A 15,751-nucleotide genomic window follows, 5' to 3' on the forward strand; every position below is an offset into this window, starting at 1 on the left:
TCTTAGAGAGGCAAAAAGGGAAACTTCAAAAGCTTCAACTTTAGGTATTTATATGATCAGAGTAAATCTTTTGACCTTAAATCATCATCATGGATATGGTTATTGTTGGTTTTGTGTAGGGGATAGAGGTGACAACATGACCATAGAATTGGTTTTCATCAATGTGGCAATCAATTAGAGGTGGACTCTAGTTGATTGATGTTTGAGTTGTGGACTTAGGGTTTTAATCATAGAATAAAAGGGTTTTGTTCGTGGTCCAATTGACTGCTAGACATGGTTAGTTGATCGGTGAAACCTCGAATCCCAAATGAAGAGTTTGTGATTTGAAATAATTCCTGGTATAGTACAGTCGATTGGTTACCCGAAGTGATTAATTAATCATTGGTTGAGTCGACTAGTGAGTTAACTAATTAAGCATCAGTAGAATAATGAAAACTCTAGTCAACTAATACTACAGGACAATCGATTGATGAATGTCACCCGTTGAGATAAATGTTATGACAGCAACGACTCTCAGCAGAGTGACAATGGAAGAAAGTTTGTAAAAGGACTTGACGGAGGATTCAACAATTCTCAATTATATCGCAAGTATTCTATGCTCCATTGTAATCTTTCTTTGCTTTCTTGAGAGTTTCATTGTAATTCCTTAAAGCACTTAAGCACTTTGAAAGAAATTTCTACACCTTTACTTAACTAAATAGGAGAAAACTAATGACTAATTTTAGGGTGATCCGCCTAAAGGATTATAGTCATAGAGGAGAATCCAAGAGAGGGCAACCAAATCATATTATATGTTTGTCTCTTGGTATTTGCATTTTAACTCTTCGGGCTTATTTTGTATTAACCAAGAAACTGTTTAGCAAGAATTTATTTTGCAAAATCTTAGGAATGTTTGTTATTCGGCATTATACAAGATGAGTATAAAGTGTAAGGCCATATTACTAGAATCATCCCTAGTTATATAATTATCTTGAGACAAGGATATTGTCCTCACATTATACTAGTGAACATTATGTTTCCACAGAAGCACCAATCTTACACATATGGACATAAGCACACAAGAATATTGTTGAGAATTAAAGAACCTACATTGGACATGACTGGTAAAAAACTTATTTGATAGATATTACCTAGTTTCTATAGGATCTCTTATTGCCTCAAACGCTTAAATTTGGGATTATTAACATACATTGGTTTTATGGAAATAAAGAAATAATTGATAAAGAACTTAAGGATCCTGGTAAGTAGAAGGCTATATCAGAACCAATTGGATGAGCGACCATAAGTTAAATATATGCATAGTGGAATCATTTTAAAAGTAGTTCTCGAATTGAATCTTTTTAATAGGTCATGATGCGTACTCGAAAAAACATATTCTATCACAATAAGTCATCAAGGTTAATTTGAAACCACAATTTTAATAAACCCTGCACGGCTAAATATGTTAGTTTTCTCAACAATTACATGATGCTCTTGATTACATTATAGCAACATTCACCACTAAGGTGGTTAACTTAGTATAAACTACATATGCTCAAAGAATTACAACACATCAAGTGGTGTATATATCACCACATATGTGATCTCTCTCAACTTGTAAACAAAATACACTTGAAAATTGAGGTGCTTTTGTATAGAAGATTGTGTCATGAAACACAATTTGAAATTTAATTATTAATGTCTTAAATGGTAGGATTGTTTATCATTTCAAGCCTGTCACCATCCTAATCTCCCTTCTATCCAATACAAGTCCAGAATCTTAAATGAAAAAGTAAGATGAAATAAGCAAATAAGATATCAAAGTGTCACAATTATCATGTTGAAAGCAATCTATGCAAAATTTAATCATAACCACGCTCAAACACAGCGGCAGCTCCCATACCAGAACCTACAACATTATCAAGTAACAAATCAGATTGTTTGACACAAAACAGAAGAGAATGAACAATGTGTGAGTATGTCTGTCACCTATGCACATCGAAATGACTCCAAACCGGCTGCCACGTCGCTTCATTTCGTACAAGAGAGTACTTACACTACGGGCACCTTACAAAAGGGTAAAGGAATCAAACATTTTGGATTTCTCATATCCAAAATTTGATAAGGACAACATAAAAGAAAACTTTGAGATCCAATATATCTGAACGTTTAAACTACGCGGGTGGTTTAATCTAAATATACCAATTAATACTGCATACAACATAAACTTGATTTCATCTGAAATTACTCTCAAGACTCAAATAGTATAAGTAGCTCATTGCTGAAGCAACAGCGATCATGAGAAAACAATTGAAAGGGAACATAGGATTGTGTAAATACCTGTAGCACCTAAAGGATGTCCAAGAGCCATAGCTCCCCCATTGACGTTTACTTTCTCAGGGTCTAAGCCTAGTTTTTTGCAGCAATATACATACTGGGAAGCAAAAGCCTGAAGAAAAAAACTAAATTGTATGTGTTTGCATTCTCCTCATGGAGTTTATAACAGAAAGAGTGGGATTTATAGAACTACCTCATTGATTTCGAAGAGATCAATGTCATTGAGCTGAAGACCAGCAGCCTCCACTGCAGCAGGGATTGCAACAGCAGGACCAACTCCCATGACACTAGGGTCTACTCCAACAGCAACAAAACTCCTATTTGCACATTACAAGGAAAGCTCAGACCACGAGGATAACACTTTGTTATCTACAAATATTCACTCCGACTGCCATGTTAGATTTTGCAACAAATGTACTTAAGCATTGACTTTTCACATAATATACTATTTGTAAAATCTACAATCACCAAGCACTAAAAAAAGGACAGCCCGGTGCACGAAGCTCCCGTTATGCGGGGTTCCGGGGAAGGATCCATTGTACGCAACCTTACCTTGCTTTTTTGCAAGAGACTATTTCCAGGAGTCGAACCCGTGACCTTTTGATCACAAAACAACAACTTTATCATTGTGTCAAGGCTCCCCTTCTACAATCACCAAGCATAGTAAAAAAAAAAACAGTTTGATGCACGAAACCCCGTCAATACAGGTCCCCCGAAAGGGTCAGATCACATTGGGTCAATTGTACACAGTCTTACCTTACATTTTGCAAGAGATAATTTCAACGACTCGAACATGGGACCTCAAGATCATATGGCAGCAACTTTATTATTGCACCAAGGTTCCCCTTCTCACCAAACATAGTTAAATATTGAAGAAATAGTTCGATGATCTTTTAATAGCTTGATACTACAGATTTGTTCATATGCTTATTTTAAAAAGATGAAAAAGACCACTGCATCAATTAGAAAAAATCCACTTGACAACATTATGATGACTAAGGAGCCTTACTGTTGTTACCACTTATGTTTAATAATTGATTTCTATACTCATTATCACTGCATCGATCCATTTTACCAGTTCTTAGAATAGAAATGAAAGCATGCTTGGGTAAAATCTGTGTGCATATATAGACTCCTGCAAGGAGAGAAACCAGAAAGGCCATTGACCCGATCCTTCCGTGCATGGTGGTGGTTGTGATATAAAAATAAGCACCATCAATACTTCTTCATAAGTCAAGATAAAATGTTCAAAAATCAGGATTGACTTTACCTTTTATTCTGCTGCGAAATCAGATAATTTACAAAGCCAAACAAATCATACGATGATAAAAGTTGAAAATTTGAACAAAACACATAACAAACCTGAATACACCGACTATTGGGAGCTTCTTTTTCATTGCTATCTCTCTTCTCATGAGGAGGACTGCTCCAGCACCATCACTGATCTGACTAGAATTACCTGGGAAAGTGGAATTTATAAATAAGATTGATACACAAGAAGACAGTCTGTCAAATAAACAAAATCCAAAAGTAAATTCTTCTAATACCAGCTGTTGTGGTTCCATCCTTCGTAAAAGCCGGTTTAAGTTTTGTGAGAACTGACATGGATGTGTCTGGACGTATACCATCATCTGTAGTAATTATGACTTTCTTGGACTCTCCAGAATTTGGATCTACAATCTTTAATAGGTTGAAGCGGGATCAAAGTTTAGAATAGGTGAAAATCAATAATGTAGAGACAGAGTAAAGTTTAGAATAAGATCAAAGTTTACAATATGATCTTCCAGAGTTTGGAGAAAAGGAATTTTATCAGACTTGTCTCTTGGTTAGTTGGTTACAAGTAACATATTTTCTCAAGAATATTTCCAAAAAAGAATATGATAGTTGTCAAGGAATATCAATCTTGATAAAAAAAAATCAACAAATAGTCACTTCCGTTTGAATGTGAATTTCCCCTGATGATTTTCTTTACTCAATCATTATGGTCATTCTTTTAAGGAACAGGCAATTCAAAACTATTACAAATAAGATCATAAAGGACAGAAATTTTTTACTTCTTTTACCTTGGTAACAACAGGAACTATTTCTTCTTTAAATTTTCCAGCAGCATTTGCTGCAGCTGCTTTCCTATGAGATTCAACCTAAAATAGAAATGCATCAAGAATTGAAGAAAATAGCACATGAGGATTGTTGGAAGAACAATATAGACAAAAAAACCTACAGCAGCCTGATCTTGCTCCTCTCTTGTTATGCCATATTGATGAGCCACATTCTCTGATGTAATGCCCATTGGAAGTAGACAGTCTCGTGCTTGAGCAAACATCAATGCCTGTATTATTTAAATATATAATTCTTGTGTTCATAATATCAATTTTTGCTCATCTAATGTGACATACAAATAAAGAAAATTGAAATCAAATGATAGCACAGTGATACTTTGGGGTTGTGAGGCCAATCCCATTTGACTGGATCTGTAGACATTGACTCCAACCCAGCACCAATGCCTATACAATGCAGATCAGATAAAGGATCAAGATTATCCAGGAACATTTAGAACCAAGAAAAGCATAGTTAGACTAACCAATATCATAAAAACCAGCCTTTATATAAGCTGCAACATCAGCAACAGCCTGGAGACCAGAGGAACACTGTCTGTTGACTGTTCTTATAGGAACAGTATCTGTTTTTTCCCCCATTAAACAGAAATGTTAAAGGAAATATTAGGTATGCAAGACCAATAAAGATCTTAGGAAAGTCAAAACAACCTGGAAATCCAGCATAAAACGCTGCCATCCTGCACTCAATTGCCCTTTGAGATCCTGGTGCCAAGACTGTACCAACAACAATATCACGGACCTCATTTGGGTGCAATTGAGTCTTATCCAACAATGCCTGTATATGGCAAATGCCGAAATACCCATCAACATAACACATAACTAATGAAAGACAAAATCGAAGTGTCTAGTGAAATAAAAATGTAATTTGTCTGTATTTACAAAACATTGCATTCCGCAGTTAAAATGGCAATGACAAAAATGTTGAGAAAATATATAACCTTAAGAACAGGTGCTAGAAGATCATCAGGGTATGTATCCTTGAAGCCCCCTTTCCTGGACTTGCAAATGGGAGTTCGGCAAGCACTGTCTTGCATTAAAAAATTAACAAACTGATGAACAAAACAAAAATACCATAAATGAAGAAAAATGAGAACTTCCAAGTTCATTCTGCATCTTTTCTTAGTGAGTTCTATATACAAAGTTATATGGTTGGAAAAAATTTGGTACTCGTTTGCTAAATTAATCGGTCGAATACTTTTAGACATTAATTTCTCATTTAATCAAGAAATTGATTTACAATGTGAATGTCAAACTATAGCTGTGAGTCTTGTGACTATCGTTGCTTGGAGGCAAAGATACTATGGCATGGTGCACTGCAACAAGATACTATTGACGCAACATACAGTCACACAAGATAGGATGAAGATAGGGCCAACACAACACAGACAATGAGCTTTGAGCTATGTTGCATCACAAAAGAGAAACGATGCAAAATGAAAGGAGATGCAATGCCAACACTCCTGGGAAAGGGGATTTTAGTGAGGGAAAGAGAGGTTATAAACTAGAAGAAGAGGTTAAAATTGTGGCACTAACACCAAATTAGAGTTAAGGTAAAATAGTACACTCATAAGAAAGGGGATTTTAGTTAGGGAAAGAGGAATGATAAACAAGAAGAAGAGGTTAAAAGTGTGGCTCTAACACCAAGTTAGAGTTACAGTAAATTGGTTTTCATAAATGCTTTAGGTAGTCCTTTTCTACCTCTCTCTCTTTCTCTCTCTTTCTCTCCCTTCATATATATAATTGATTACCAACGATAGTTCACACATATAATTTTACATATCTATATATAGCACAACGGTAAAGTTGCTACCGTATAACCTGGAGGTCAGAAGTTCGAGTTGGAGAAATAGTTGTTTGCAATGCAGAGTACGGTTGCATACAATAGATCCAATGTATTATAATCCTTCTTCATGACCCACATTGGTTGGAGCTTCATGCATCAAGATGCCCTTTTATCTATATTGATCCATAAAATAGCCTTCTAAATGGCGGCCGAGACGGTTGCCTAGGCACCTCCTAGGCAAATGGCGGACATCAACCATACCGCCTTTGCCTAAGTCAGTGCTTTAGACAGTAACTCACCTCCTTCCGTCACTGCCACACTTGGAGCACCACAGCTGCTGTCATTTGGTCACCGCGACGCGTCCGGACACGTCGCCTATGCCCGATGACTTGTCCGAACCCATAAGCGTCGCTCGAGCCTGCAAGGAGCCAAGACACATCGCCCGGGCCTTGGGACACATCCAAACACATTGCGCGAGCCCAGACGCATCGCCCGAGCCCTGCAACAGGCCCGGACGCGTTGCCCGGGCCTGGCGATAAACCTGAACTCGTCGCGCAGTCCCGACAATGCATCGTACTCGATACGCACCTTATAAGTTAACTAAATAACTTTAAGTTAATAATTTTAATCAACTCATAGATATGATTGGGGTAATTTACATAGACTTAGTCAAAGCGTAATAAAATTATTTCATTAATTTAATATATATATATATATATATATATATATATATTTAAAAAATATTTTTTATTTTTTTATTTTTAAATATTTAGATTAAATTTTAAATTAATATATATTATTAAAAGTAATATTATAAAGAATAATAATTATTTACAATATTATTAAAAAAATAGTAAAAAATATTCAACCGCCTAGACACTGCCTAAGCACCGCTTAGGCGACCGAGGCTAGGGGTGCAAATGAATCGAGCCGGCTTGAAAAATATTCGATTTGTATTCGAATTTATCGAATTTGAGTCAAACTCGAACATGTTCAAACTTTTTTTCGAGCCGAACTCGAGCCCAAATTATATTGTTCGAGACGCTCGCGAGCCTTAATGTAAGTTAAATATATATTAAATAAATTTCGAACCTATTTTCGAGCAATAATTCAAATAGTTCACGAACATGTTCAAATATTTTGAGCCGAACTCGAACTCGAGCCCTAATTCGAACCGAACTCGAACCAAACATTTTGAATTTTTCGAGCTTCGAATCGAGCTCGAACTCGAATATACCTATTTCGAGTCGAATTCGAACCTTAAATTTTTCTGCATATTCGGCTCGATTCGATTCGTTTACACCCCTAGCCGAGGCAGTAAGCGATCACTGAGTGCCCCTGCCACCGCCATTTATAACACTAAAAATAGCCATGATTATTTAAAGGTTAAGAAAACATGAGCGAAAGAAATGCAAGTACAAGCATGAATTCTACACTTAGCAAGTGTTACGACAAAAATCTGCTTCCTCCATATACGTTAATGACGTGGACAAACCTACATAGATTAACACTCATCTGAGGGTATTGATTGTGTCTAGCAAAGCCCGTCCGATGCTTAAGTGAGATTCTGATGGTGGAGTTTTTAAAGGAGAATGAATGAGGGAATTAAAGAGAATGAGAACTTACCATGGTTTTACCTCTTTATATTGTAGTCACGATGTAAGGGTGACTGTATTATGCAGTACGGGCGTCAATGTGGGTATGTGCATGAATGGTCTAGGCGTCGTACTCCATGATGCCTACTACTGATAGGAGGCCTACTCAATTATGGATCATCCTGATAGGTTATATTGGGTAGGGCATAGAGTCATACTTGACAGAACCGACCCTATGATGGATGTGGTTGACAATGAGACAAAAAAAGGCACAAAGCATTCAAGATTAGTACAGAGTTCGATAAAAATCCTAGGGGTAGCATTTGGTGCTGGAGTCTTTGAGCATTCTATAAACTGTAGGAGGTGCTTATAAGGTCGAGCACTCTAGAGGTCTGAGGTTGTGCGAAGCACACCGAGTACTCCAACTAAAGTGCTCGGGGCACCAAGCAACCTAGAAGTTGGAGGAGCGCTCAGGGCATCAAGAACTCTAGAAGCTTGAGGTGGTGTTCGGACGTTGAGTAGTGTATGGTGCTTTGACACCATGTGTCCCGAGTTTACTAGCAGAGAGCCTATCCATGTGCACACCTTGATGAGCTAGAAAGAGGATCATCACTTGGAGGTAGCACGAGCCCCTTCCCCTTCAAATTAGGTTGAGGAGTGTAGTCACACTAAGCCCAAGTTAGGAAGAGCCATACTAGTAGATTTAAATAATTTTAAATTGCCACATTGCCACACATCCCTCTATTCTCATGGAACGATAGCCTTGATCACTACCAATAATGCAAGAATAATGGTCCCTCTCTCATACAAAAATTTGATGTTGTTTCTCTAAGTTTTTGCTTAATCTTCAAATAAGGAAGATAAGGCGCGGGTATCTCTAGATTAACTCATGACTCTAATCTACGATATTTGTCATTCCCGAGGGTCATCATTCGCACAAGTCTACTCTAGTCTGCCAAATCTGCTAGGTCATTTCACGCCCCTTGGATGGAGGACTAGTAGAGCCCAAAGTGACTAATCCTTATTAAATCTAGGATTTTGACCAATCCAAGGCACCGTCCCTTCCACTAGCATTAATGAGGGAAAAGTCTATAAGGCTTTGCACATGCTTCCCTTATTGTGCTATGTTTCTTCTTCAATCCTCCAACCTTCACAAACTTTACCTTCTCCGATCCTTCAACCTTTGTAATCCTTGCCTCCCGCAACTCTTGTAAGTCTTTGCCTTCCTTGCATGTTCCCTTTCACTTAGATGGTTCCAAGGGTAAGCATCCCCTTTTTGTTGACCCATTAGTGGTGGGAAGGTTGTTGATGCTAAAAGGATGCTAAATCCCAAGATTGTGGGTGGGAGAGCGTTGCCGAGTCGACCCCTTAGTAGTGGGTGGACCATTACTACTAAGGGGATACTCTATCCCGCGACCATGAGTGGGGGAGAGTGTTGTCAAGTCGGCCTTTAGGCATGGGAGGATCATTGCTGATAAGGGGATCCTCAATTCCGCGATTGTGGATTGGGGTGAGTGTTGCCGAGTCGACCCCATAGTAGTGGGAGAGAGGTTGCTTCTAAGGGGATGCTCAATTCCACGATTGTGAGTCTGATAAAACATGTCGAAGTCGGCCCCTTAGCAATGAGAGGGTCGCCATTGCTAAGGGGAGTGCTCAATCCCACGACCATGAATCAAGGAAAGCATTGCCAAGTTAGTAGTGGGAGAGTCCTTGCTCCTAAGGGTATATTCGGTCATGCGTGGGTTGAGGAGAGCTTTGTCAAATCAACCCTTTAGTAGTGGGATTGCTGTTGTTGTTAAGAGGGATACTTGATTCTATGACCATGGGTCAAGGAGAGTGTGTCTAAGTCGAACTCTTAGTAGTGGGAAGGTAACGTTGCTTAGGGGATGCTTGATCCCATAACTGAGTCAAGGAGAGAATTTCGAGCCAACTCCTTAGTAGTGGGAGAGCGTTGTCGAGTCGGTTAGGCCACTACTAAGGGGATACTCAATCTCGCAACTAGGTCAGGCATAGCGTTGTGAGTCAACCCTTTAGTAGTGGGAATGCTCAATCCCGTGACCATGAGTTAGGAAGAGCATTACCAAGTATCCAACTCTTTGCAATAAAGTTTGAACTATATATTAGATAATCAATACAATGTTGTCAATGGAACTAACCATTAGGTTACAAAGTTCCTGACTAGCTATAATAGGACCGCAAGTGGAAAGCATTCCAAGGTCATTTGAGAGTTTTTCCCTCTGCATCCTATAGATAATAGGCTCCCGAGCTCAACTTCCAAGACACCTTAAAAGATTCTTCCCATTTAGATCCAGTAGTTTATCAGCTTCCCCCGCAGGTTATGCAAGATTGAATCTCCCAACTAGAAGGAGCATGGGATCACTTTCCCATTATAAGCATAGCAAATTCGACTTCTATAGGCCTCCATGCAAGCAGAAGCCCTCCCCCTTCTTACCTTATCGAGTCAAAGTTTGCAACTCAATTTTTAGCATATCGCAACTACTCGTAAGCTTGGATTCGAGCAGTTTCCATTCCGACCCATACACTAAACTAAAGGGGGTCTCCCCTATAGCAACTCTAGGCATGGTGCAATAGGGCCACAATATACTCAGCAATTCATCTATCCAACTTCTACCCACATGATCCAACTTAGTCACGAGTCTTTGTACAATGTTCCAGTTGGTGACTTCTACTTACTTTAGGGTAAGTGACCAAAATGAAGACCTACTAGATCTTGAGTTCACAGCACCAAGCTTGGATCCTCATACTTTGGAATTGTTACATTTTATCAATTATCAACTTCCATAGGAGTCTAAACCAAGCAAATAATGTTCTTCCACAAGAACTTCATTATGGTCTCCTTGGTGATCCCGTCTAAGGGGTGACCTTGATCAATTTGGAGCAGTAATCAATGGTCACAATGAGAAGTTTCCTCTAAGAACTCGTCGGAAAAGGCCCTATAATGTCTACTCCCTATTGGTCGAAGGGGCAAGCCACCACAACCACCTCCATTAACTTAGTAGGTCATCTCTAAAGTCAATGATGTTTTTGGTAACTCAAGTAAGCTTTGATTAGATGGACAACATCCTCTATCATTGTGAGCCAAAAATACTTACCAAAAATACCTAGCCAACAAGGCCTTCCGAAAATGGCTATGTGATTACCACTGCAACCTTCATGAATTTCTTTGGGAACATAATTGTCCTCTTCCAAACCTAAGTATGTAAGGAGAGGTCGAGAAAATGACCTCTTGTAGAGGACCCTATTGATGATCAAGAAAAGGAGAGTTTTCCTCTTAGCAACTTGGGCTTTAAGCAAATCTTGGAAGCTCAGCCCATCGAAGGTGGGATAACACTACTCTCCAGCCAGGCTCCTCTTGCACAAATAAGCACCCAACCTACGAGATGAGCGCGATCTATGTGATAACCTACTGAATCGACCAACTAGCAAGAGAGTTCGTCGGCTTTATAATTTCCCTCCCTTGGGAATTGCCTAAAGATGACATCAGCAAATTCCTCGGTTCATTCATATGCTTTGGCATATTTCTTGGTTGACTACTAATTGGGTTAACTTCAAAAGATTGTTGACTTGGTTGGTTAACGACGAGGAGCCAAAGCATACCTCTAAGTAACTTGATTGGTTAACTTCGTACTCACCCTCATTATTAAAGGCCCTAATCCAAGTTGGATAGCTAGTTTCACTTCATTGGTGTGAGGTGGGATTAACACGATCCCAATTCAACTCCTCTCACTAGTAAAGGGTCCATCTACAAAGATCTTCCAAGGCTCTTCTTCTATGTGGCAAGTGGTTTTGGCCTAGAAGTCAGCCAAGGCTTGGGCTTTGATTATTGTCCGGAGTTATCCAAAATAAGGCCTAAGTCTCTGAGCAATGAAAGATAAAATCACGGAGAGCTTTTCTAAATTTATATATCGCAACTTAGCCCCCTTGAGGAGATGGTTGACGTAATAGATCAACTCTTGTATTGAGCCCTCATGTCAGAAGAGGATCCAGCACTCTAAATTTCTAGGTTTGTTGAACTTTCAAAGCATTAAGACTCTTTAGAGAAAGAGGGAGATAAAAAAACTCAAGAGAAATTAAAATTTAAAAATTGAGTCAATTGAGTATAGGAATGAAGGGCTTCTTCTCAGGAGAAAAAGACACAATATTTAGGAGTGCATCTTTTCAAGAAACATTTTCTTATTTTAATTAATTAACTTTTTTAATTTAATAAATCAAATGTATAGGTTTTAAATTGATTAATTTGATTAATTGAGTTTAATTAAATCCCATTCATACTAATCTCTTTTATAGCGTACTTTTTGCATTTGTCAATTTCATTTTATCCATCAATTTTACACCCCTTACTAATCCTATGAGAATAAACACTTATGCATACTCAAGTTAGTATTTATAAACTTCGCTCATCTACAAGCCAGTGTCTTTATCTGATTTAATGGGTCCAACCCTTCATAACTCAAATAATCTCATATATTAATTTCTCATTCATGTGAAAGAAAAATTAATTTATGACAGTCTACTCACAAAATTAGAGCTATCAATTTGGATTGTCTCGTTGGGTTAGCCCGCCCCACCAAACAATTTAAACAGGTTGAGTTGCAATGCTATCAACTCATTTAAAAGAGGGCCTAAACGAGCTAGCCCTTGCGGGTTGCAAATCCGAGTGGGCCAACCAGTGGCAAGCTTGGGTTGGCTCGCGGATTGAGAAGAAAAAAAAATCAAAGCTTATAATTAAAGTGGAAAATTCAATGGGGTCGTAGGCTGACCCGCCAAATCCGCAACCCAAACTTAAAAATTTCAACATTTTCTATATTTTTTTTTATTTTTTCCGTGGGCTCGTGGGTCGCCTAACCTACTCCCCACCTTGGGTTGGGTTGGGAATTTCCCAACCCGCCAGGCTGGCGGGTCGACACGCCCCAGCCTGCCATATGATGGGTTTTTGGCAGATTTGTCCACCCTACCACTAGCCAACCCATCTAACACCACTATGTAAAATAGATATTCAATGCCCTATTCAATCAATTGATTATAATAATAATTTCCAACAAGTTATTTCCCTCAAGCTAATATATCATGTAATTAAAATGTATAAGGATACATATTAGATGTAGTGGTTTGGAAATTAGGCAAAGGATTGAACAAGGTTTAATATTTCAAGTTGTGCTAAAGTTCGGACATCGAATTGAATTGTACTATTTGAGTACCATATTGATGTTTCGACATAGGTCCCCTCGAGGCGGTGCGATGGTTAAGGCATGGGATGTTGCCACATAAGGTCTTGGGATCGAAACTCGGCGCGTCTGAGCATGACCTCCCCCATGCCTTGACCACTTGCACTAATGGCTAGTAGTCACCCGTGATTTACCTTCTCCGTGTTGGCCTAGGGACGGGTTAGCCGGGGCGCTGGAGGTGAGCAAATCGCCTTTTGCCACATAATAGAGAATTGAATAGAGAAAAAAGGAGATAAAAAAAACACATAACAAACATTACTTCAACTTAACATAGTTTGTAGCATGTCAAAAGGTGTTGAATGTTGGTAGGACACTATACTCATAGTTTCTAGTAGTTTTGAATTTTAGTAATTTATTGAAACGATATGTTTCAACTATTCCAGGTGACATGGTACAAAATTTTAAATCATAGAGTTGAGATCAAAGGAAACTACAATGGCCTTTAATCAAATGCCTAGACATCAAAGTTGTATTCTTTTCTGAAATATTATAATTTTGTCAATTAGAATGGAGCGATTAGTGTCCTGAATAAAGATTTAGTCTTTTCTGGAAGATAAATATTTCATATTTTTATATCCCTATATTTCAATTCAATCACCAACTTTCCAACCTCTACTTTTGGATTTTTCCTGAAATCCTAAGCACGATCTAATGAACTAGACATGGTCCAACACTAAATTCATGACTGCACGGATGTGCGCAACACGTGAAATTTGGTTCGCTAATGCAAGGGATGGATTCAATAGTTCCCTCACTCGTCCTCCCACACTTGTTGTGCAAATTGGCTCTTTGATATTCTCAGTCCTAGGTGATGTTTCTAATTTATGTAATACAATAATTTTCTATGCTGCGTTGCTCGTTTGTGTTCTCTCTATGGCTTCAATTTGTCATTTTTATGTATTTCATCCAGTAAGCGAGCACCATTATTTGGAACAAATTAACCATTAAGTGCAGTTGGAAAAGAAATACTACTCAAGAAAACCAAACTCTAAAAAAAAGGTTCGACTTACGCCACGATAACCACGTCGTCCCCAGAGGAAGAACCCTGACACGTTGCAGCATTGGCATCGGCCGCACACACCTCAGTCTTATCAATAAAACAAAGACGAAGAACAACGTCAATACTACACAGTTAACTATATCAAAACAGGGGTGGCATTTGGAAGAATAGAACCCTAATCAAAACATGATCCAGGTCAGATAGAATGGTTACCGAGAGGATCGCAGGTTGGACGGCAGGAGAAGGTTGAAGATGACGGAGGAGAACCATTTGTCTGTCGATCGCCTTCTCCATTTCTAGTCTCTCTTTCTCTTTCTCTATCTCTATCTCCGGTCTCTGTCTGGTTTGAGTTGGTGAATCGGTCGGTGGGAGGCCAGACTTTTTAAATCCGACGAGAGGACGACGATTAATCGGAAAGGAGGCTGTGAAATCTAAAATGCGCTTTTCCATAACGAGCTACCGTTCTATTTTGGAAATTACAAATTTTGCATATAATCAATCACTTAACAAAATTAAATAAATAAAAAATAACTTTTTTTTTCCTTGAGGGGCGGAAGACGGTCGTTCAGGTTTAGTTTTACTCATGAAGATAGTTTTATTCAAATATAACGATTCTTTATTAAAAACAGATCTATTGGTCACGATGCAATATACTATATTATATGCTGAAATTAATAAATAATAATAATAATAATTTAAAATTAGAAAAAAAAAAAACAATCAAAAAAGGAAAATTTTAAAAAATAACTAAAAGTATAAGATTTTATTAATTAATATTTATTACATCACCGTTTTAATACTTATAAATAATTTGATATTATATACTAATTATTTAACGCATTACCAAATGTGATTGATTTTTTGCATTTATACTATAAAAGTAGATAGCAAGCATATATTGTTATGGGAAATTATTAATGTTTTTGAATTCAATAAATTCAATTAGACAACTCGTCAATAAATCAACGGCTAAAATCAGTGAAAATTAGTGTAATTCTCAACACATTCTTGTTTATCGAGACATCTCTTTGGTAATAAAAAATAATAATAAATCCAATTAACAATTGACTAATTCTTATGTGATCAATTCGATCGTATAGAATTTTTTCATCTGACATCAAGATAAATCGGAGAGCCCATGCGATGAACAATCAAAGAACCTAGCATTTGACATCTCTTTGGTAATAGATGTACTTCTTGGTATCATTTCCATCCATTTAGTTTATCAGCCATTGACATCATTTGTGGTCGAATTATTCCTGGGTTAGCTTATCCTGTTAGATAAGAATTTTAAAGTTCAGTCGAAGGCTATGCCTTTTTTCTTACTATTATATTATCTCGTCTAAGTGCTTATAATTTATTATCAAATCATCTACGACTATTTATAACTTGAAATAGAAGCACAATGATCTATGATAAATACTTAAAATTATCGGTTAAATTTTAAGCGTAATTATAATTTTTTACTAACCAAATGACATTTGGTTAATAATTTTTAATTTTTTAATTTAACAAATCATTTTTAATTTTGTAATAAATCAAAGTTAAATTTAATCATTTTAAATTTTTTACTAGTTAAAATTAAATTTGATTAATAATTTGAATTTTTTATTGTTAAAGATATATTCGGTTAGTAATTTTTTATTTTTTTATTAAAATGTAATTGGTAATTTTGAATTTTTTATTGATAAAAA

The 15,751-nt window shown here is 37.4% G+C and overlaps 1 protein-coding gene across 1 annotated transcript; it reads right to left on the reverse strand.

Annotated features, from left to right (window-relative positions):
- Positions 1–1,627: 1,627 nt before the first annotated feature.
- Positions 1,628–14,514, reverse strand: LOC121990097 (3-ketoacyl-CoA thiolase 1, peroxisomal-like). Its single transcript, XM_042544328.1, has 14 exons — positions 14,271–14,514; positions 14,068–14,144; positions 5,372–5,456; positions 5,082–5,208; positions 4,898–4,996; positions 4,753–4,820; positions 4,538–4,645; positions 4,380–4,457; positions 3,864–3,996; positions 3,679–3,775; positions 2,510–2,633; positions 2,320–2,428; positions 1,969–2,046; positions 1,628–1,888 (listed from the first exon to the last, which is right to left on the reverse strand). Exons 1-14 carry the CDS (start codon positions 14,505–14,507, stop codon positions 1,842–1,844), a joined length of 1,467 nt encoding a protein of 488 aa, XP_042400262.1. The 5' UTR covers positions 14,508–14,514; the 3' UTR covers positions 1,628–1,841.
- Positions 14,515–15,751: the final 1,237 nt, after the last annotated feature.

The sequence above is a fragment of the Zingiber officinale genome, chromosome 6B (assembly GCF_018446385.1).
Source record: "Zingiber officinale cultivar Zhangliang chromosome 6B, Zo_v1.1, whole genome shotgun sequence".
Lineage (NCBI taxonomy): Eukaryota > Viridiplantae > Streptophyta > Magnoliopsida > Zingiberales > Zingiberaceae > Zingiber > Zingiber officinale.

Bases quoted from the DNA above. Each gene is read 5' to 3' on its own strand.
- LOC121990097 (XM_042544328.1), bottom strand. From the start codon at position 14,507: ATGGAAAAGCGCATTTTAGATTTCACAGCCTCCTTTCCGATTAATCGT. The intron at 4,821-4,897 runs GTTAGTCTAACT...TGCATTGTATAG, and splicing joins GGCTGGTTTTTATGATATTG to GCATTGGTGCTGGGTTGGAG. The intron at 3,997-4,379 runs GTAAAAGAAGTA...AACCTATTAAAG, and splicing joins TAGTTCCTGTTGTTACCAAG to ATTGTAGATCCAAATTCTGG.